The sequence below is a fragment of the Amphiprion ocellaris genome, chromosome 8 (genome assembly GCF_022539595.1).
Source record: "Amphiprion ocellaris isolate individual 3 ecotype Okinawa chromosome 8, ASM2253959v1, whole genome shotgun sequence".
Taxonomy (NCBI): domain Eukaryota; kingdom Metazoa; phylum Chordata; class Actinopteri; family Pomacentridae; genus Amphiprion; species Amphiprion ocellaris.
In genome coordinates, this window is record NC_072773.1 from 17,203,145 (window position 1) to 17,224,089 (window position 20,945).

The 20,945-nt window shown below is 38.7% G+C and overlaps 2 protein-coding genes across 2 annotated transcripts; both read left to right on the forward strand.

Annotated features, from left to right (window-relative positions):
- Positions 1 to 1,254: 1,254 nt before the first annotated feature.
- LOC111584286 (nuclear factor 7, ovary-like) lies at positions 1,255 to 8,560 on the forward strand. Its single transcript, XM_023293423.3, has 2 exons — positions 1,255 to 1,536; positions 6,164 to 8,560. The coding sequence occupies exons 1-2, from the start codon at positions 1,282 to 1,284 to the stop codon at positions 7,343 to 7,345; spliced, it is 1,437 nt and encodes a 478-aa protein (XP_023149191.2). The 5' UTR covers positions 1,255 to 1,281; the 3' UTR covers positions 7,346 to 8,560.
- Positions 8,561 to 12,669: 4,109 nt separating this feature from the next.
- LOC111584288 (nuclear factor 7, ovary-like) lies at positions 12,670 to 17,496 on the forward strand. Its single transcript, XM_023293425.2, has 2 exons — positions 12,670 to 12,924; positions 15,047 to 17,496. Exons 1-2 carry the CDS (start codon positions 12,670 to 12,672, stop codon positions 16,313 to 16,315), a joined length of 1,524 nt encoding a protein of 507 aa, XP_023149193.2. The 3' UTR covers positions 16,316 to 17,496.
- Positions 17,497 to 20,945: the final 3,449 nt, after the last annotated feature.

The following is a 20,945-nucleotide window of genomic DNA, read 5'->3' on the forward strand; positions in this document are numbered from 1 at the left end:
CATTCACACTGTGAGCTGTGGAGTCACATCTGTACCTGTGTCTGCATATTCTAGTGTTGATTACAATCATCCAGAGCATTCTCCATTTATGGTGTGCTGGTACTGAAGTGTGAAAAAGGGGTAAAAAAGAAGATACACTCATGTCAGAAAGTATTTAGACCCTTAGTTCAGTCATTTGTGTAATAAACCCCTTTGGGCAGCAGCTGCAGCTTTGAGCATCTTGACAGATCTGATTCCATCAACTGAGAAAATGTCAAAGATAAACAAATCGATTTGTATCGATACTCTGAGAAGTTTCAGAATCTAATTTAATATCTTACTCCATACTGATGTTACTTCAGAGCCCTTTCAGCTGTAGACTGAGACCACTGAGGTGCAGCACAGAACATCACAGGAGGTATTTTCTACCACAAGAAAGTAAATCTTTGTGCAGGAAGGATAGATGAAACATAGAATTCTGAACAAAAATATCAGTGTCACTCACAATATTCTTTTCTCAGTATTATGTGCACCACCAGTTCTATGTCATGCATTATTTCATTATCATGTTTCATTATCATTACTTTTCTATTCAAGTCTTATATAGCTTACTTATTTTAATTATTAGTAATGTATTATACTATATCTTACTACTTTTCCATTAGACTCTGCATTTATTCTCTTGTTAATGTATGTACATATTTTTTAAAGAATTTCCATTCAGATAATTGCAGTTCTATCTTATCTTACCTGATCTTATCTATGCTGTTAACGCTCTACCCATGTGTTTCAATAAACATGAGATTTCTTGCGATATGTGCAATTTCAAAAGCCATGAGCTGACATAGGAATAAATATTCAACTTACATTGAGTAACTTTTATTTTAAGGCATCGGGGGAACTTGACATTCCAAGCTGAACAAAATTAAAATGATCTTGCTTGAATGTACTTTGTTACTTTTCCTTACTGCTGATTTAACCAGAAATTGACTAAACTGAATCCCAGCAGCAGTTTCAGCCTCTGACCACTAGAGGGAACTATTACAACAATGAAACTTGGACTCAGAGTGATTGTAAAGATTTTTTATTCTATTCAATGATTGACACAAACATTACTTTTCCACTGTGTAGAGGCGATTTTTCCAATGCAGAAGTTTATTTAGGGTCATTATCTGGCCCTTTGGCTTCGCTCTAGCTCCTGTAGTAAGTGATCTAAGAGGTGTGGCATTTCCAGGAAAGTGAAACTTAAACAAATAGAGACACGCCCGTGTGCCTGGCAGAGAGAGAGAGACAGGGTGAGACATGGCGTCACTTCTATGCTTCGAAGATCTGACCTGCTCTGTTTGTCTGACTATCTTCACGGATCCAGTGACTCTGCCCTGTGGACACTCTTTCTGCAGACAGTGTGCCACAGAAGTCCACAGCTGTCCACAGTGTCGGGAAGCTCTTTCAACAGAAGCCAAGTGTCTCCCGACCAGCATTATTCTGAAAAGCCTCGCTGAGAAGGCCAGAGAAGCGGAGAAGATGAAGGAAGAGGGTGGGAGTGAGAAACCAGAGGTAAGGTGACATCCAGAAAGCTGTGCCACTCATTGTACTTAAACATGTAGTCAAGTGATGTGTTTGCTGCACATGAGTGAGTTTGTAACAGGGAAATTCTTGTTAAACAGAGAATAAGCAGACAAATGGGCCTCAGTATCAGGTAGACAAAGTGAGTCATTATTTCCTGACAGTTTTGTTCGATTTTTTTTAGAGACATTTAAATCATCCCTCAGGTGTGGGGGTTGGGATGAACATGAGCAGCTTTTGAGGAAATGCAAGGTCATATTTTTGGTTTAATCAGGGTCTGAAAACTGAAGCCACGAAAGTGCGTAATCATGCGTCGAGAGTCCGACGCGGAAGTCCTTCGCCAAGGCCAACGCCTTTTGTCACAGCTGGAAAGCAAAATATCTAGATTAGTGATGGGCGATACTACACTTTTAAGATCCGATGTGATACCGATAATTTTTTGCATAAAATATTAGATACCAAATACTGATACCAATAACTGGTAATTTCTTATTGGTGATTTTTTTTCCTCTATCATATTATTCATACCAATAAAAAGAAATCATGTCAAATACTGGCCATGTAACAACTTTAATGTGCACAGTTCAAAATATAAAAGCTAAACAAATAATTAACATAAATATGAATTAAATAACCCTGAAAAACCCAAACGTAGAAAAAAATTGAGCAAAAAATAAGATAAATATGTAAAATACATATTTTACATATAGCTAGATAATCTGTAAAACCCAATTATACTAAGAATTAGCAATACTTAAAAAAAATAAAATTGATAGTCTCTTCAACACAACATGATTTCTCTGTATTTAAGGACAGACACAGACAGACACATTACCCTGCCTGGATAGACTTTGCCTTTTTTTATACACACACACACACACACACACACACACACACACACACACACACACACACACACACACACACACACACACACACACACACACATATCCCTATTTTTTTATGTTACTAATCTCTAATTTCTTGTTTTTTTACTCAATTTTTTACATCATTGTTGCACTCCCTGCTCTGTGTGCCTTTTTTAATTGCCCCTAGGGACAAATAAAGTTTTCTGAATCTGAATTTTCTCAACTTCAGCATGAGCCTTGAGATGCACGCACTTTAGATGTTTAAATAAATTGCTGCTACTGTTACACAATTCAGACTTTGCTGAAGTTTTATCAGCTGGCAAAAAATATGTCCACACAATGCTTCTCTTTTTGTCGGCAATTTCTCCCTTTTTTCGCTCCGTCAGAAATTCACGTTACCTGCCGTACTGCCACTAGCAGGGGAAACCACAGATATACATAGAAGACTAGATATGCTAGCGCTGTAGCAGCCGGCTAAGCGACGTGCATACGTGGCGGCCATCTTGGAGGAGGCAACGTTCCCATTAAAAGCAATCCATGTACATTGAAAATAAACCAGAATTTGCTCATTTCTCAACCGATTTTCATGTGGTTTACTTTATTGTCAACATCAAAATGTGCTATTACAGAACATTTGATTTAAAAAAAAAAAAAAAAAAACGGAAAAAGGCTTTCTACCAATGTAGCCTGCAATTTTTGTTATCTTATTCTTTAGGTCCAGAGGCCAAAGAATCTTTTACGTTCAGCCATTACATTTATAAATGTAAAATTTACATTGTAAATCCTTAGATATATAGCTGTATGAAAAAAAAGAGAAAGAAAGATGAAAATATACACACACACACACACACACACATATATATATATATATATATATATATATATATATATATATAAAAATGTTTTTAGATCAAAAGATTTAATTGTAAAGGTAATCAAATAATAATTTATATCTATCTATCTATCTATCTATCTATCTATCTATCCGTCTATCGCTCTCTCTCTTTACAGCTATAGGCTATATATATATATATATATATATATATATATATATATATATATATATATATATATATATATATATATATATATATATAAAAATAAAAATAAAAAAATAACATGAAGATAGAATAGAACAGAATAGAGTTTATTGCCATTTACAAGAAACAGGTACATTGAAGGGAATCATTAAGTATGATAAAAATAATTTAAAATACTTGGACATACACACTATTGACATAATGAGCATATAAATGCTAATAGCATGAAAGCAGGGAAACAAGCAGATATTCATTATTTATTTAGATACTAAACACAAGTAGGGTGAATAATAAATGTGCATTGGGTCACAGTGGGTCATCTATGACGTAACAGAAAAAGTGTAAATTGTCATGAAAATAATGAAACTCAATAAAACTGAGTTGCTGCATCCTTGTCAATGATGCACTTACTCTTCCAAGATGAGCCAGGAAGTTAAACACTGATGGAATGACACCAGGTCTAAGCTGACAAACCTGCCCAGCCCAGTCAAACTCATCAGGTTTAAAATGATCACTGCAGAGCACCCACTCATCATTTGCAGAAAACCCCTCTCTCCTCAGAGCTGCTTCCACTTCCTCCTCAACCCATAGTCTCTGGGAAACCTACATGGAGTAAGAAAAGTAGACACAGAAGTAAATAAGTCTGTACACAACAACATATTTAAAAAGAAATCGTGCTAATAAATTAAGGACAAAGAACCGAATCAGCCATGATACTGGAGACCAAAGTTATTCAATTTGATAAGTATAACCTTGTTTAGTGACATTACAATTATTTTAGAGCAGTCCTAAAGAACTGCCTGTAATCCCAATCATAACATCGGTTTGGAGGAAGAACATAGATGGTAATCTGGATTTATATGAATTAGGCTTTATTACTACTATTGGTAGTATTGGTGGTAGTAATAGTAATGCGACTACTGCTAGTAGTAGTGGTAGTACACTCACTACTGCTGCTGATACTGGCACTGCTACTACAACTTGTAATACTATTACAAATGCTGATACTACTTCTACGACTCTAACAGCTATTTATACTACTACTGCTGCTTGCACTTTTAGTATTACTACTACTGCTTGTACAACTATACTACAGCTACTATTAATTGTCTGGTATTTGGTTGTCAAGCTGCTAGCTTGCCTTAGCGTTTTGCTAGTGGCTAACTAGTTAGCTCTCATAGACTGGAAGCTCTCAACAAGATTTCATAATGAAAAAAAAGCCAAAAACTATTCTTACCTATGAAAAGTAATTCCAAGTTTCCTTGTCTCAATCGTACGACGTAGTGTGTAACTGTATGCAGCACAGTGAGATGGCATACTTGTTGTTTCCGTTTTCACGCCGTCTACATCAACGGAATGCAATGAAACTTTGCACCCACTAGCTTAGCCTTGCTGTAGCACGCAGCTCAAAGGGGCGTGTCGTATCTACTTATTCATATCTATGGGGGAAACACACAACTCACGGCTCTTCTGGTCACGTGACTTGGATGGACCAGTTCAATATGCTGCGGGCTGGGGGGTGTTTTGGCAGAAAACACTGGAGTAAGTCACCTAAAAATATCTGGAATTGACACACGCACTTTTATTTCACATTTATTAATTAGTAATCGATACTTTAATGGAGTCGTCGATACCAAAACAGACGACCTGCAGGTATCGATATATCGATACGCCCATCACTAATCTAAATCTGCACCAATTGTCGTGTACTTGTTCTTAGGTGAAGTGTGACTATCTGTCACAGCATTATGCAAAAACTACCCCACCGAATTTCATGTGTACACTAGAAAAACCTCCCCTCAAAAAAAGTATTTAAAAATAAATAAACAACGATTTACTGTTACTATCCCTGTTATTTTAAATTAATTTCTATTTTATAGATATTGTGTGTAATCTTGCCCGCAGGCAAAGTAACAAGAAAAAGAAAAAGAAACAGCAATGAAATCACACTTCAGCACTGATTTCGCAGATATTCACAAGGAACACAATGTACATGAAACAATGTTAAAACATTGAGCCTTAAACTTTGACTATTGCTGTCTGTAGTCTGAAATGAACAGTAATCTATCTGTACTGTCAAATCTCTAAGTTTGGTTCTGCTTGCGCAACACATCATGGCATATGTGACTTAACTACGCAGGGGATTGTGGGTCAGAATGGCTTGAAAAGTATACTGGGTTGCACACTGCAAAATCTGATCAGATGTAGTAGGACATCCAGGCATTTTTGGCATAATGCATTTGACATACTGTGTGTTTGGACGTGCCAACTCTATTTTACATACACTATTAAGTGTGGTAGTAGAGAAAGCTACTGACTTTCTGCAGAAAGAGTGAAAGAGGGTGACGAAATGTGCACTAAAGTAAAGGTTTTTTAAGCTGCATTCTTACATGTGGAATTGGAGGGACATGAACGTGTAAAAAGCTGGTTGTTCCTCCAGTTCTGGTTGAATGTGAAAATGTGTGAATCCTCTGGGATCTCAGTTGGAACCTTCTAATCCCTGCTGGCCTTCTTACCACTGGTGCTAATTAGCAACAGGTACCCTCCCAACACCCTAAACTTGAGAGGATGCCATCATTTCTCAATGACCTGTCTGTCTTTACAGCTGCCATCACTGTTTTGTATCAGTATACTGCTATAATGTTCTTACTTATGATCCTTATGTTTTAGCTGCACTTTTTATTAATGATCACATGAATTTCTTTACAGGTTCCTGACTTGTGCCCTGAACATGAAGAAAAGCTGAAGTTATTCTGCCTCACAGAGCAGGAGTTGGCTTGCATCATATGCAGAGATGGGGACAGACATGAAGGACACAAGTTTAAACCAATCAAAGAAGCAGCTGCATCGCTGAGGAAGGAGTTGGAGACATTTGTACAGCATGTGTTAGATGATATCCATGCTATAGAAAGCCTGGCCAACACACAGAGGGAAGAAATAACAAAAACCAAAGAAAAGTCTGAACAGCTGATTACCCAAATCAGAAGCCAGTTTGAGGAGATGCACCAGTTCCTGCAGAGAAGAGAAGATGAGATAAAGAATGAGCTGAAACACAAAGAGGAAGATGGTATAGAGAAGATGAGTCACAGCTTAAATGCCATAGAAACAACTTTGTCTGAGAGGAAAGAGATGGAGGTCAAAGCAACGTCAGTTCTAAAGATCTCAGACTCAGAGAAGTTTTTAAAGAGCTGGACTGAAGGCAAAAGTATGATGACCACAAAAAGTTTGTTCAGGCCCAGAGCGAAAGAGCTTCAAGTAGTGAGCACTTCTCTCTCTTTGGGGCCTTATGAAAGTCACCTGCAGTTCTTCATGTGGAAGGAGATGCTTCAGGTGATCCAACCCAGAGCAGAGCAGCTCTCACTCAGAAGCAACAGTACAGTTTTATCTGTGTCTGATGATGGTCGGAGTTTGTTTTCTGCTCCCCAATACGCTCCCCAATACAAACAAGCTGCTTCATTTTATCCATCTGGTTACCGTTCATCATCATATCAGCCCGTAATGGTCGACCCCGATTACCCCACGTCTTCCTCCAGCACAAACTATGCATCCAGTGTCACTGAGTTTACTTCAGGGCAGCATTACTGGGAGGTAGAGGTTGGAAGCAGAGACTACTGGGAGCTAGGGCTACAAGATAATAGTCTGAGGTATGATGGGAAAAAATATTACGCCTTGCATCAAAATAAGAGCAGACCACTAGCATTTAAAGGCAGACCTCGAAAGATTGGAGTTTACCTAAACTGCTCATCCAAGAAACTCTCCTTCTATGATGCAGACAACATGAAACATATCCACACTGTGAGCCCTGATCTCACATTCATGCCAGTGTCAGCGTATTTTAACATCAGACACAAAGAACCAGATCATAACCCCATTACAGTGTGCTGGTACTGAACAGAGCAATGATCCAGCCAGAAATCCTTGGCAGGTAAATGAAAGATGTTGTATTTGGGAACATTGTGTTTCACAAGTTAATATTTTTTGATCTAATTTCCACACAACACTGAATACATGCAGCTGAAAACTGCAGGTAAAAATGTAATTCATCTAAAATGCAACAAATTAATTTTTTAACTTTTTCCTGATTACCATTTGGATCTTTAACATATAGCTGTTCACACTCATGAAGAATCAAAAATAAAGAATGTTAATCTTTTGAATAACATTGGTGCCAGATTATGTACTTCTGACCTAATACATCAATTTTGTGATTGTTTTTTGAACACATTTTCCTTTACCACCAAGTTGGATTGTTGTCAACATCCTGTAGTTTACAGCCAAATTATACGTCATAATAAGGAACTTTTCCAGCAAAAAATACAGGACTCCTTAAAAAAAAAACCCATTACATTATGTTTTCACTGTTTTAGAAGATAAAAGTATCCAAAAATCTCACAAATAAAACCACATTACTTGGTTTATAAAAACAAAACCAACAAGTAATATGGTTTACTAAATCTAAGACAGCTGGGGGATGCTACATATAGAACTTTACAAATCTGAAAGTGCAGAACTATGGAACCAGAGGAGCCAACCTGAGGAACTAGACAGGAAGCCAGAAGTTCCTAGAAGGAGTAAATAAATAATCTTGCTGTGCTTTTTTTTTTTTTTTTTTAATGCACTGTAAAGCTGTGTTTGAGCTCTTTTAAAGTGATTTTGTTTTTTGTTTTGTTTTTTTGGGACCAGTATTGTTGGTCTCTTGTAAGTTTAGTTGATCATTGTACACATGGTGAGGGGACTGGGTGTTTCTACTGTAATGCTGCAATGTATAAAATAATAAAACAATTTACACTACAGAATAGAAGTGCACACAGGTGGTGGCTTACTAATTAGAAATAATATAAACCTGTTCATGTAGTAAAGTTATTAAGAAAGAACTGTTAGCAGACATGTCTCACTGATTCAGTCACTTGTATGTTCAATTATAAAATAAATCCTGCTAACGTGGTAACAGCATTCACTGTTAAGAATGTAACTTTGTGTTTTTTGCTTCTTTTGGTTGAAAGGTAAAATGTTAATGTTGCCCATTGAAACACTCTTGGTGTAACTGTGCCAAAAATGCTTCCTATTAAGTGATCACTGTTTTGAAAAATAAACAAGTAAATACAAGTTTGTTGTGTCCTTTAACAAGAGAGCATCTGCAATTTATAAAACAGATCCTACTATTGAAGACTAGGTCAGTTTCTTACCATTTTTGGTAGAGTTTTGTTAAAATTACAGTGGGAGTAAAACAGATTTATTTACCTTGACTGCTCCTCTAACCAGCTCTCCTTCTATGATGCAGACAACATGAAACATTCACACTGTGAGCTGTGGAGTCACATCTGTACCTGTGTCTGCATATTCTAGTGTTTACAATCATCTGGATCATTCTCCACTTATGGTGTGCTGGTACTGAAGTGTGAAAAAGGGGTAAAAAAGAAGATACACTCATGTCAGAAAGTATTTAGACCCTTAGTTCAGTCATTTGTATAATAAACCCCTTTGGGCAGCAGCTGCAGCTTTGAGTGTCTTGACAGATCTGATTCCATAAAGTGAGACAATGTCAAAGATAAACAAATCAGTCTGTATCGATACTCTGAGAAGTTTCAGAATCTAATTTAATATCTTACTCCATACTGATGTTACTTCAGAGCCCTTTCAGCTGTAGACTGAGACCACTGAGGTGCAGCACAGAACATCACAGGAGGTATTTTCTACCACAAGAAAGTAAATCTTTGTGCAGGAAGGACAGATGAAACAGAATTCTGAACAATAATATCAGTATCACTCACAATATTCTTTTCTCAGTATTATGTGCACCACCAGTTCTATGTCATGCATTATTTCATTATGTTTCATTATCATTACTTTTCTATTCTAGTCTTATTTAGCTTACTTATTTTAATTATTAGTAATGTATCATACTATATCTTACTACTTTTCCATTAGACTCTGCATTTATTCTCATGTTAATGTATGTATATATTTTTTAAAGAATTTCCATCCAGATAATTGCAGTTCTATCTTATCTTACCTGATCTTATCTATGCTGTTAACACTCTAGCCATAATGTGTTTCAATAAACATGAGATTTCTTGTGATATGTGCAATTTCAAAAGCCATAAGCTGACATAGGAATAAATATTCAACTTACATTGAGTAACTTTTATTTTAAGGCATCAGGGGAACTTGACATTCCAAGCTGAACAAAATTAAAATGATCTTGCATAAATGTACTTTGTTATTTTCTCTTACTGCTTATTTACCAATAAATTGACTCAACTGAATCCCAGCAGCAGTTTCAGCCTCTGACCACTAGAGGGAACTATTACAACAACAAAATTTGGAGTCAGAATGATTGTAAAGATATTTTATTTCATTAAATAATCGACACAAACAGTACTTTGCCAGTGTGTAGAGGTGATTTTTCAATCTAAAAGGTTATTTAGGGTCATTATCTGGCCCTGTGGCTTTGCTGTGGCTCCTGTAGTAAGTGATCCACACAATAACTACTACAGTAGATGATCACTAAAGTGCATAATTTACTATTTAAATGCACAAGTTATGGTTGTAAAGGACAGCTTCACTCAGAATATACTTAGAATTTTCAGCATTTATTCAAGGAGTGTTCCACTTTCATTTTGACCCCAGTAAATCTGTCTACAGAGTAGGAAGCTGCACATTTAGGACCATGCCGAGTATTTCACACAATGTACTACTTTATAGCCTAGCTAAGATTTTTAAGGTTTAATTCACCCAAATAGTACATATTACAATATCACAATTTGGTTGCTAAGACTAGCATTTGGACAAATTATGCAATCATCAGGTAAAATAATAACTGAATCATCTGTAATGGCCTTTGTGGTGTCTAGATGTCAAACAGCACAGTCTGAGAGGTTGGAAAGAGGAGAAACACAAGGACAACTCTGGAGGCAGATACATGTTTGTTTTATACAATAACATGAAATAAACATAAAAGCTAAACACACTCGGGTAAATTAGCTCTCTGACTCCCGCTGTGAAATCTTTGATCTTATTACCTCCTGATAGAGACACACAGACATTAACATGTGTAATATTTCACTTTTTTAAAATCTTGATAAATATATTTTTATTTTAAAATTTAATGCCACTATACTCTTGTCTTAAGTGAGCACCACCTCCCAAATGAACTGTCTTCCCTCTTTCCTCAACTCTTTTTCCAGCTCTGTACAAAATCCCTCCACTTCAATGAAATAGTAGACAGACAACATTATCACTGCAGGGTTCACAGAAATACTGGGAACACTTTAAAAGGGTGCATTCACTAACACTGGTACTCCTTAATTAAGGTGACAACTAGTAGATTGTTAAAAAAAAAACAAACAACACACATTTTAAGGCATTGTGTAAATTAAAAAAAAAATACATCTTTTACCCATACCTTCGATGGTAAACCGGATCACAGAGCTGCTCAGCCTCCTGTAAGGACAGGTTTTCCTGAACATACAGACCGTATATGATGGCCTACCAAAAGAAAATGGTTCATTTTTAAATAATGTAGTTTACATAAACCATTTTACAGCAGAACAAGCCATATTAGACAGGTACATACACAAGTAGTGCCATGAAAAGTGCTATTTATTTAGGTACAGAAACAACTATTTTCTGGAACTCAGGCATTCTTTGAAAACACAGACACAAAATGTTCTGTCCACTGATAATATTACTAACAAAGGCCCTAAGTGAATCACTTCTGACTCACTCTGCAATGATGAGAAAACAGGAACATTTTCAAAGTACTATCAAATGCTGTCAACTCCCTTTGATTGGACAATGCAGTCCAGCAGTCAGTGACAGTCTGCATGTGGAGGAGAACTTCCTGAGTAATGGCTCTTTGTCTTGGCTCTTTGGAAACTGGTTTAAAGGTTCCCAGGAGCAAGCATCTGGCTTCATCAGTCCAAAAAGCAAACATCTGGTCATGCCTTTTAAACAACAACATTCATCTAAGAGACTGAATGAGGAAAAAGCTAATGCATTGGTGAACAAACTGACATGCATAAATACTGTCAACAAAGACTGCGATCCACTGTCTGATGAACTTCATGTAGTTACCGGATGTTCTGTTGACGCGGTACTGATAGTGTGTTATCAGTTTGTAGAAGTGGAAGTCAACCCCTAACTTGCCACTAAAATGAATATACACAATCTGTTTCAGGTTGTCGTACTTCTCTGTTTGGAAACGCTGCAGGAGAAGAAGACAAAACCACTTCTAGATCAAAGGCATGTCCATCTGAAAACAGTGTGACAGTGGAAAGAAGAATTATGAAGCATTTGGAGAGGGCAGTTTCTTCTTTGTGTAAACTGGAATTCAAACCCCTGGTTTGTGACAATGGAAAGTGTTTGCTGTAACAGATCTCAACATCACAAAAAATGCGATAATGAGAAGATTAACTATGAGCAAAATGTTCTTTCACTGTTTAACCTTTTTCGCAGCAGACATCTGGACTTGGAATAACTATTGAATGAGGTCCATAAAGGTTCAGTGTCATAGTTTACCAAGAACCTTTATGGACCACATAAACAACAGCAACTCCAGCATTAATACACCTCTGATTTAAACTGGGACCAGTTCAGATACCTGCAACTTTATTAACATCATTAAAACTGTTAAACTATTAGTATTAAACATTCAAAGGTTGTTGCTGCTTAATGTAGTTTACAGACAGATCATTTCATGTTTCAATCATCTGATAAAGTATTATTTAATATGCTGGCTGTAGTTTATTGTCATCATCTCTGAGCTGGGCTGACAAAATCTGGCTATGACTCAATTAAACAAATCAACAAAAAAGCTAAACTGGGTTTACAGCAGCTGTCACTCTATAAAAGTGGTCGTTTCCACTGTTTATTGACCAGTTCAAGCATAGTTTGTTTCTCAGTTTAGCAAGTTAACAACAGCTTTGCTGCACAAATGAAAACAGCAGAAATGTCTATAAGGTTAAAGAAATAAGACCTTAAACTAATAAAACGAGTACTCATGTCGTGGCAATCTTCCATCACGGAGATAAATGCTGCTACTACGTTCGGCATCAACTCAACAGGAAACACAAACACCTGAGTCCTACAGGAAGCAGCCCTGTCAGAGCATCCTCCAGCTGCAGACACACCCTTCTCCATCCACGGGGTGTGGCATTTCCGGGAAAGTCAAATTTAAAATGAGACGCACCTGGCAGAGCGAGACAGGGTGAGACATGGCGTATGTTCAGTGTTCCGAAGATCTGACCTGCTCTGTTTGTCTGAGCATCTTCACGGATCCAGTGACTCTGCCCTGTGGACACTCTTTCTGCAGACAGTGTGTCATAGAAGTCCACAGCTGTCCACAGTGTCGGGAAGCTCTTTCAACAGAAGCCAAGTGTCTCCCGACCAGCGTTGTTCTGAAAAACCTCGCTGAGAAGGTCAGAGAAGCGGAGAAGATGAAGGAAGAGGGTGGGAGTGAGAAAGCAGAGGTAAGGTGACAGCCACAAAGCTGTGCCACTCTTTGTATTTGAACATGTAGTCAAGTGATGTAAATGCTGCACATGAGTGAGTTTGTAACAGTGGAATTCCTGGAAAACAAGCAAACAGAGAATGAGCAGACAAATGAGCCTCAGCATCTGGTAGACAGAGTGGGTCATTATTTCCTGACAGTTTACATTCGGTTTTGTTTGGACACATTTAAATCATTGCTGGGGTGTGAGGGTTGGGATGAACATGAGCAGCGTTTGAGGAAATGCAAGGGCACATTTTTCTTTCTGCATGTAAACGCGCCGCATCTGAAAATCCTCCGCATGGTGGCCAGTGCTGCCAACTCCTCAGTAAGGAAAGTAGCTATTGGCTGTCCTAAAAGTCGCTAGAAGTCGCTAAATGCTGTCATCGCCTAATTAGCATATTTTCCAGGTTGCATGTAATTGTAATCAACGTCGTAGGAGAGACAAAAAGTGAGTATAAAACACCCAAAATATGTTTTTGAACAAGAGGCTGTGTGAGTCAAATGCAGTGATTTATTTTAGTATGACAGTGAAGAAACATTTTCATTTATATCCCGCTCTGTAAGCCAGGACGGGATCTGCAGCGACTTTGCGCATGCGCGATTCATGTTGCTGTCTGGCCGCAGAGCGATGTGGGTCTCCTCTAATCAGACAGTGGGATGCTGCAGGGTTACAGACTGACCGCCTGTGCTTTGTGAAGGGGAGGAGCTCACAGCAGCACCTGCTGCTCGTTGAGGACAGTAACTGCAAAACGATCCGAGCTTTCATGTCAGAGTCTCCAAAACACCAGAAAAAGTTGCTAGTCGCTTTTGACAAAAGAAAAAGTCGCCAGGAGGACTTGGAAAGTCGCCAGATTTAGCGAGAAAGCCACCAAGTTGGCAACACTGATGGTGGCCGGTCACTAGCGTCACTTCTGGTCACATGACATGACAGCGCTTTCTGCTTGACAGTCCTACGGTCCAGTAGATGCGTTAGACCAACATGGCAGCAAACTTTCTGCAATGATCGAAGGGTCGGCGGTTCGATTCCTGCTCTGTCCTAGTCATGTGCTGTTGTGTCCATGGGCAAGACACTTTACCCACCTTTCTTCCATTGCGGCTACTCACACTGGTGTATGAATACGTGTGAATGTTGGTGGTGGTCGGAGGGGCGGATTGGCAGCCACGCTTCCGTCAGTCTGCCCCAGGGCAGCTGTTGCTGCAAATGTAGTTTACCACCATCAGAGTGACAATGTGAGTGAATGAGTGTCTAGAAAAGCGCTATATAAATCTAATCCATTATTATTATTATTATTTTGAAAACGCTTAAGCTAAAAGTTTTCTGAAAGCATGCTGGTCCAGTTGCAGTGCCTTTGGAGCTGCGATCCGGTGTGTTTACCCTGCAGCTCATTCAAATAAAGTAGACTTGATTTCTATTTCATGCAAATTCGATGCAGCCTGCAGAGATCTGATGCATTGCCAAACTTTGGTCAAATTTCTAAACTAGCCGTAGGTGAACTAAAACGAGGACAGATTCAGCAACTGCACGGGTTATTTTTAGTCTCAGATGCTTTCAGAATTACTTCTTCCTGAAGTGTTTTCGAAATAAAAGAACGTTTAGAGAATGCCGTGTCCGACGCATCTGCCAGACTGTCAAGCAGAAAGTTGTCATGTAACAATGTTGGGGCCCGCCGGTGCGCTGACATGTAAAGAAAAAGCAGGAAGTGGACATGTACCTTGTGTCATGCAAGGACAAGGAACATAAAACACACACAATTTGATAGATGCATGATAAGACAGATGATACATGCAAAGTACAACTGACATGGAAACTGATTATAGTTTACTGCTATGGTGTACGGCTCTGGCATTAAATATACTATAAATTCAAAAATATTTAGATGAGCATGTCAAGTATAGTAAGGGCAATGCAGAGTAGATTGGTGGAAATGGGCAGCAGGAAGCAGTGGGCTGGAGGAAGGGCACAGCAGCATCCCACAGATGGAGACAACAACCACACATCTGAAGCATCCAGCTCTGGAACTGTGTACTGTTGAAAGAAAGAAAAAAATATATATATTTAGCTATACTATTTATTAATGCACACATTAATTTCTTTACAGTTTCATGACTTGTGCCCTGAACATGAGGAAAAGCTGAAGTTATTCTGCGTCACAGAGCAGCAGTTGGCTTGCATCATATGCAGAGATGGGGAGAGGCATGAAGGACACAAGTTTAAACCAATCAAAGAGGCAGCTACATCGCTGAGGAAGGACTTGGAGACGTCTGTGCAAGATGTGTTAGATGATATCCATGCTATAGAAAGCCTGGCCAACACACAGAGGGAAGAAATAACAAAAACCAAAGAGAAGTCTGAGCAGCTGAAGACCCAAATCAGAAGACAGTTTGAGGAGATGCACCAGTTCCTGCAGAGGAGAGAAGATGAGATAAAGAATGAGCTGAAACACAAAGAGGAAGATGGTATAGAGAAGATGAGTCACAGCTTAAAGGCCATAGAAACAGCTTTGTCTGAGAGGAAAGAGATGGAATTAAAAACAGCCTCTATTTTGGAGATCTCAGACTCAGAGAAGTTTTTAAAGAGCTGGACTGAAGGCAAAAGTATGATGACCACAGAAGATTTGTTCAAGCCCAGAGCGAAAGAGCTTCAATTGGTGAACACTTCTCTCTCTTTGGGCCCTTATGAAAGTCACCTGCAGTTCTTCATGTGGAAGGAGATGCTTCAGGTGATCCAGCCCAGAGCAGAGCAGCTCTCACTCAGAAGCAACAGTACAGTTTTATCTGTGTCTGATGATGGTCGGAGTTTGTTTTCTGCTCCCCAAAGCAACCAAGCGGATTTATTTTCTAAATTTGGACAATCAGCTTTTGATGTCCTGACAGGACTCAACACCACACCTTCCCCTGTTGTCTTAGGTTCATCATCATATCAAGCCAAACCTCGTGATATGGGTTTATTTGCCGCCCCCCCCAAATTCGCTGGGCAGAGTGAGAACATTTCCTCCTTGCCTTCCTCTCGCACAAACTATGCATCCAGTGTCACTGAGTTTACTTCAGGGCAGCATTACTGGGAGGTAGAGGTTGGAAGCAGAGACTACTGGGAGCTGGGGCTAAAAGATAATAGCCTGAGGTATGATGGGAAAAAATATTACGCCTTTCATCAAACTGTGGGTCTACCACTAGTATTTGAAGGCAGACCTCGAAAGATTGGAGTTTACCTAAACTGTTCATCCAAGAAACTCTCCTTCTATGATGCAGACAACATGAAACATATCCACACTGTGAGCCCTGATCTCACATCCATGCCAGTGTCAGCGTATTTTAACATCAGACACAAAGAACCAGATCGTAACCCCATTACAGTGTGCTGGTACTGAACAGAGCAATGATCCAGCCAGAAATCCTTGGCAGGTAAATGAAAGATGTTGTATTTGGGAACGTTGTGTTTCACAAGTTAATATTTTTGATCTAATTTCCACAGAACACTGAATACTTGCAGCTGAACACTGCTGGTAAAAATAGAATTGATCTAAAATGTAACATATTCATTTAATGACTATTTCCTGATTACCATTTGGATCTTTAACTTATAGCTGTTCAAAGTCATGAAGAATCCAACTGAAGAATGTTAGTTAATCTTTTGAGTAACACTGGTGCCAGATTATGTACTTCTGACCTAATACATACATTTTTTTGATAGTTTTTTCTTCTTTTAATGAGTGAGTAACTCGGATTTATTACTACTACTCCATTCTCCTTTACTACCAAATTGGATTGTTGTCAACATCTTGTAATTTACTGCAAAATACCAGCCAAGTTTTAGGTCATAACAAGAACTTTTCCAGCAGCAAATACAGGACTCCTAAAAACATTATATTTTCTGTTGTTGGGTGATAAAATATCCAAAAATCTTGCAAATACAATCACATTACTGGGTTTATTTAAAAACAAACAAAAAAACAAGTAATGTGGTTTACTAAATCTAAGACAACATGGGGGATGCTCCATATAGGCCTTTACTAAGCTGAAAGTTCAGAACTATGGAACCAGAGGAGCCGAACTGAGGAACTAGACAGAGAAGTTGCTAGAAAGAGTAAATAAAAAATCTTGCTGTGCTTTTTTTTTTTTTTTTTTTTAATGCACTGTAAAGCTGTGTTTGAGGTCTGTTAGTGATTATTGTTTTATTTCATTTTATTTTGGACCAGTATTGTTAGTCTCTTGTAAGTTTGGTTGATCACTGTACACATGGTGAGGGGACTGGGTGTTTACTGTAATGTTGCAGTGTATAAAATAATAAAAAACTCAATTTACACTACAGAATAGAAGTGCACACAGGTGGTAGCTTACTAATTAGAAATCATTTTATAAAGCTGTTCATGTGGTAAATTTATTAAGAAAGAACTGTTTGCAGACATGTCTTAACGATTCAGTCACTTGTATATTCAGTTATAAAATAAATCCTGCTAACACGTGGTAGCAGCGTTAAGAATGCAATTTTGTGTTTTTTGCCTCTTTTTGTTGAAAGGTAAAATGTCAGTGTTGCCCATTAAAACACTCTGTGCCAAAAAACATACTGTGATCACTGTTTTTTTTTTTTTTTTTTTTTTTTTTAAATTATTTATATTTTGTTAAAGAAAAGATTTGTTGTGTTCTCTAACAAGAGATCATCTGCAATTTCTAAAGCCAAACCTACTATCATGGACTCGGTTAATTTCTTGCACTTTCAATAGAGTTTTGTCAAAGTTACAAGTAAACGAGTAAAAAAAATTGCAAGCAAATGCAGCAAATACATCATATTTACTGAGCACATTAAAAACGTGTAGGAAACTAAAAGGAGAATTGTAAAAATGAAAGCTAAAATAGCATCAGTTAAACTCAGTAAACTTGCAGTTTTTCAAGGTCCTTGACAGGTGGCTTGTTCCAGGCATCCATGCTGTCAGCAGCCGATCTGTCTCATTGTGTCTTCATGTGATCCCAAACACCCCACGGTGTTCAGATCAGAGCTCTGTGGGCCCGATCACCTGTTACAGGACTCCTTGTTCTTCTGGCTGAAGGTAGTTTCTTAGGATTCTGGCTGTGTGTTTTGGACTTATTGTCAGCCCAAGCCTGCATGAAACCTCCACCAGGCTTCACTGTCACCAGCAGACAGTCATCTTTGGAGTGTTTCATTGGCTCTCTGGAAACAAACCTTCTGCCTTTCTGTGCACTGGTGAGTTGCTTGGCTTTGTTTCCACATTGGAGGTCCATAAGAACCGCTTCCAACCAGACTGCTCTGGATTGTATTTGGGTGCAGCTGTAGCTTCTTTGAGCTCTGAGCTGATGTTGTTGTCGGACTGCTGCCAACCGTTGTGTTCCCCGCCTTCAACCTCATCTCAGCTTCATTTGTCTTTCATTGCTTCTGGGTTTTTACTTGCAAATGCTAATAGAATGCATATTATTTCAGAGAATGTTTGAGATTTGTTTCCCTGACAATGAAAAAAAACATGCAGCCATAGAAGTATTGATGTAATAAAGATTAATGAAATGTTTGAATGCTGCAAACAAAATGAAAGAATAACTGTGTTAGTCTACAGAATGAGAACAGGCCGTCAGCCTTCTCTTTTATGCAGAGACCATCAAAACTGGACCAAAGTGTAATTAAACCTGCCTCAAAAGCTCACCTTGTGCTTTATGTAGTCCTTTCGCTATACGGATATACATATGTGTTTGTGCGGGGATGTGTGTGTAGGTGGTCTTATTGTACCTGTAAGTCCACAGTAAGCTACTTCATTTGTCCTGTAAGAATCTGCTGCCTGGTTAACCATGATTAATACCCACTGAACAGTTATCTGCGGTTTGGGCTGTGAGGCGCCAGGTCTACTGTTGTGAACCAGCACGGTATCTTCATTAATCAAAGCGGGAGCTGCTGTCTAGTTAGCATTCATCATGGGCTGTATTATGATATTCAGATGATTCAGTGAGGAGGAGTGTGTGTGCTGAGCTGGCCTGGACGGAGCGGGAGAAAGGGGGAGCGAGGGCTGAAAGGGCCGGAGAAATCAATGCGAGCGGGGAAAGGCTGTTCTCAGCAGTAAGGGCTCCGGAGCTCAGCAATCGAGTCTCTCTCTCTCTGCAGAGTTAATGAGAGGGCTTTTCATGGCGTACGGGCCACGGAGATCTGTCGACTTCCACCCCAACGCTGGCCTAACAACGGAGGTAGCGGCGATGTAGGGCCAGGGACTCGGAGCGCATGATAAAGGCCAGACAAAAGAAGCTGAGGAGCACGAGGAGGTGCTCACACAAGCAGGCGTGAGTGAAAAAGGCACAGAGAGAGCAGGAGTCAAACACTCATCCACGTAACTCATCCACGGAGGGCTACTGCGACAGCTGGCCCCTGTAGTTTGCAGTCATTTGCTGTCTCTTTGTGGTCATTTTGGTTCTCTTTGCTGTTTCTTTTGTATCTTTTTTTTTCATTATTTTGTGTCTTTGTGGCTTTTTTGTGTGTCTCTATGGTCATTACACATTTGTTTGTGGTTATTTCGTGACATTTACTCTCGTTCTAGCTGTTTTGTGTCCCTTTTTGTTGCAGCTTGTTAGGAAGCTGGTTTCAGAGTGCTGGGTCAGCCACATTGTGGTGCCCCTGGAGCAGACAGGGATAAGGGCCTCGCTCAAGGGCCCAGCAGGGTTAGCGTTGCGGGGATGGAACCGCTGGTGCTGCCTGAACCCCAACTTTGTGATCAGTAGCCCAAAGCTTCAACGGCTGAATCACCACTCCAACCAACTCCATTGCAGATATGAACTCCCTATACAGTTGTGTTGTGTCTCTTTGTAGTCGCTTTGTGTCTGTAGTTGTTTTTCCTCTTTGTAGCTGTTTGCTTCTCTCTGGTCATTTCATGTTTGTTAGTAGTCATGTTGTGTTCCACTGCAGATATATGCTCTATATACCATTGTTTTGTTTCTCTTTGTAGGTTTCTGTGCATCTTTGTGGCAGCTTTTTGTCTTCATAGTTATTCCATCTATGCTTTCAATCACTTTGCATTTCACTACAGATATATCTTCTCTTTGAAGTTGTGTTATATCTCTTTGTAGTCACTTTGTGTCTCTTTGCAGTTTTTTCTCTCTTTGTAGCTGTTTTGTTGTTTGTGGTCATTTTGGTCTTTATTATAGATATTTCCTGTCTTTGTAGTGGTTTTCCATGTTTTTATAGCCATTTTGTGTCCCGTTGTAGCCATTTGTGTCTCTTTTTTGCCATTTTTTGTCTCTGTATTTGGTAATTTCAAGTTTTGTCATCATCAAAGTCTGTCTCCTCGCAAATATTTACTTTCTTTGTAGTTGTTTAGTGTCTCTTTGTAGCCATTTTGTGTCTCTTTGAAGTCATTTTATGTCTCTGTAGTCATTTGTGTCTCACTGTGGCCATTTTTTGAGTCGCTACGGTAAATTTACTCGTTTGCTGCCATTTTCAGTCTCATTGTAGACATTTACTCTCTTTGTGGTTATTTTGTATCTCTTTGCAGTTGTGTGTGTGTCTCAGTGGTCATTTCATTGACTTTTCCACTGCAAATGTTGATAGTGTCTTCAAAAAATGTTTCATTATTTTTAATATCCAGAATTTTTAATGTCAGCCAAAAATGCTATTTGACATAAATATTTTTTTTTTTTAAATCTAAAAACTAAGGTGAAAAAGCAACTGCAGTTATGCCTTCCACTTAGTTATGGCTTAGATTGAGCTAAACCTAGCTTATCCAATGGCTTTAAATTAATAATAATGCTGCTATGCTTCCAAAAAGTTTCACAATGTTAAGTTAAAAGGTTAAAAGACTCACTCTGCTGCCCTCAGGAGGGCTAACAGTTACAGCAGATTCAAAATATTGCTTAGACATTAAGGCTACATATCAAATCATATAAAACTCTGAATATACCTACATTTTTCCCTTTAATACTCACGTTTTACATTTTTCATGGAGAAGTATTTTAAATGCAAGTTTTGCATGCTTCTATAGGAATATTTCTTCCCCCACAGCAGGCAAAGCA

Excerpts from the sequence above, each read along its gene's own strand:
- LOC111584286 (XM_023293423.3), top strand. The coding sequence starts at position 1,282 with ATGGCGTCACTTCTATGCTTCGAAGATCTGACCTGCTCTGTTTGTCTG. Across the intron at positions 1,537-6,163 it reads GTGGGAGTGAGAAACCAGAG|GTTCCTGACTTGTGCCCTGA; the intron begins GTAAGGTGACAT and ends ATTTCTTTACAG.
- LOC111584288 (XM_023293425.2), top strand. The coding sequence starts at position 12,670 with ATGGCGTATGTTCAGTGTTCCGAAGATCTGACCTGCTCTGTTTGTCTG. Across the intron at positions 12,925-15,046 it reads GTGGGAGTGAGAAAGCAGAG|TTTCATGACTTGTGCCCTGA; the intron begins GTAAGGTGACAG and ends ATTTCTTTACAG.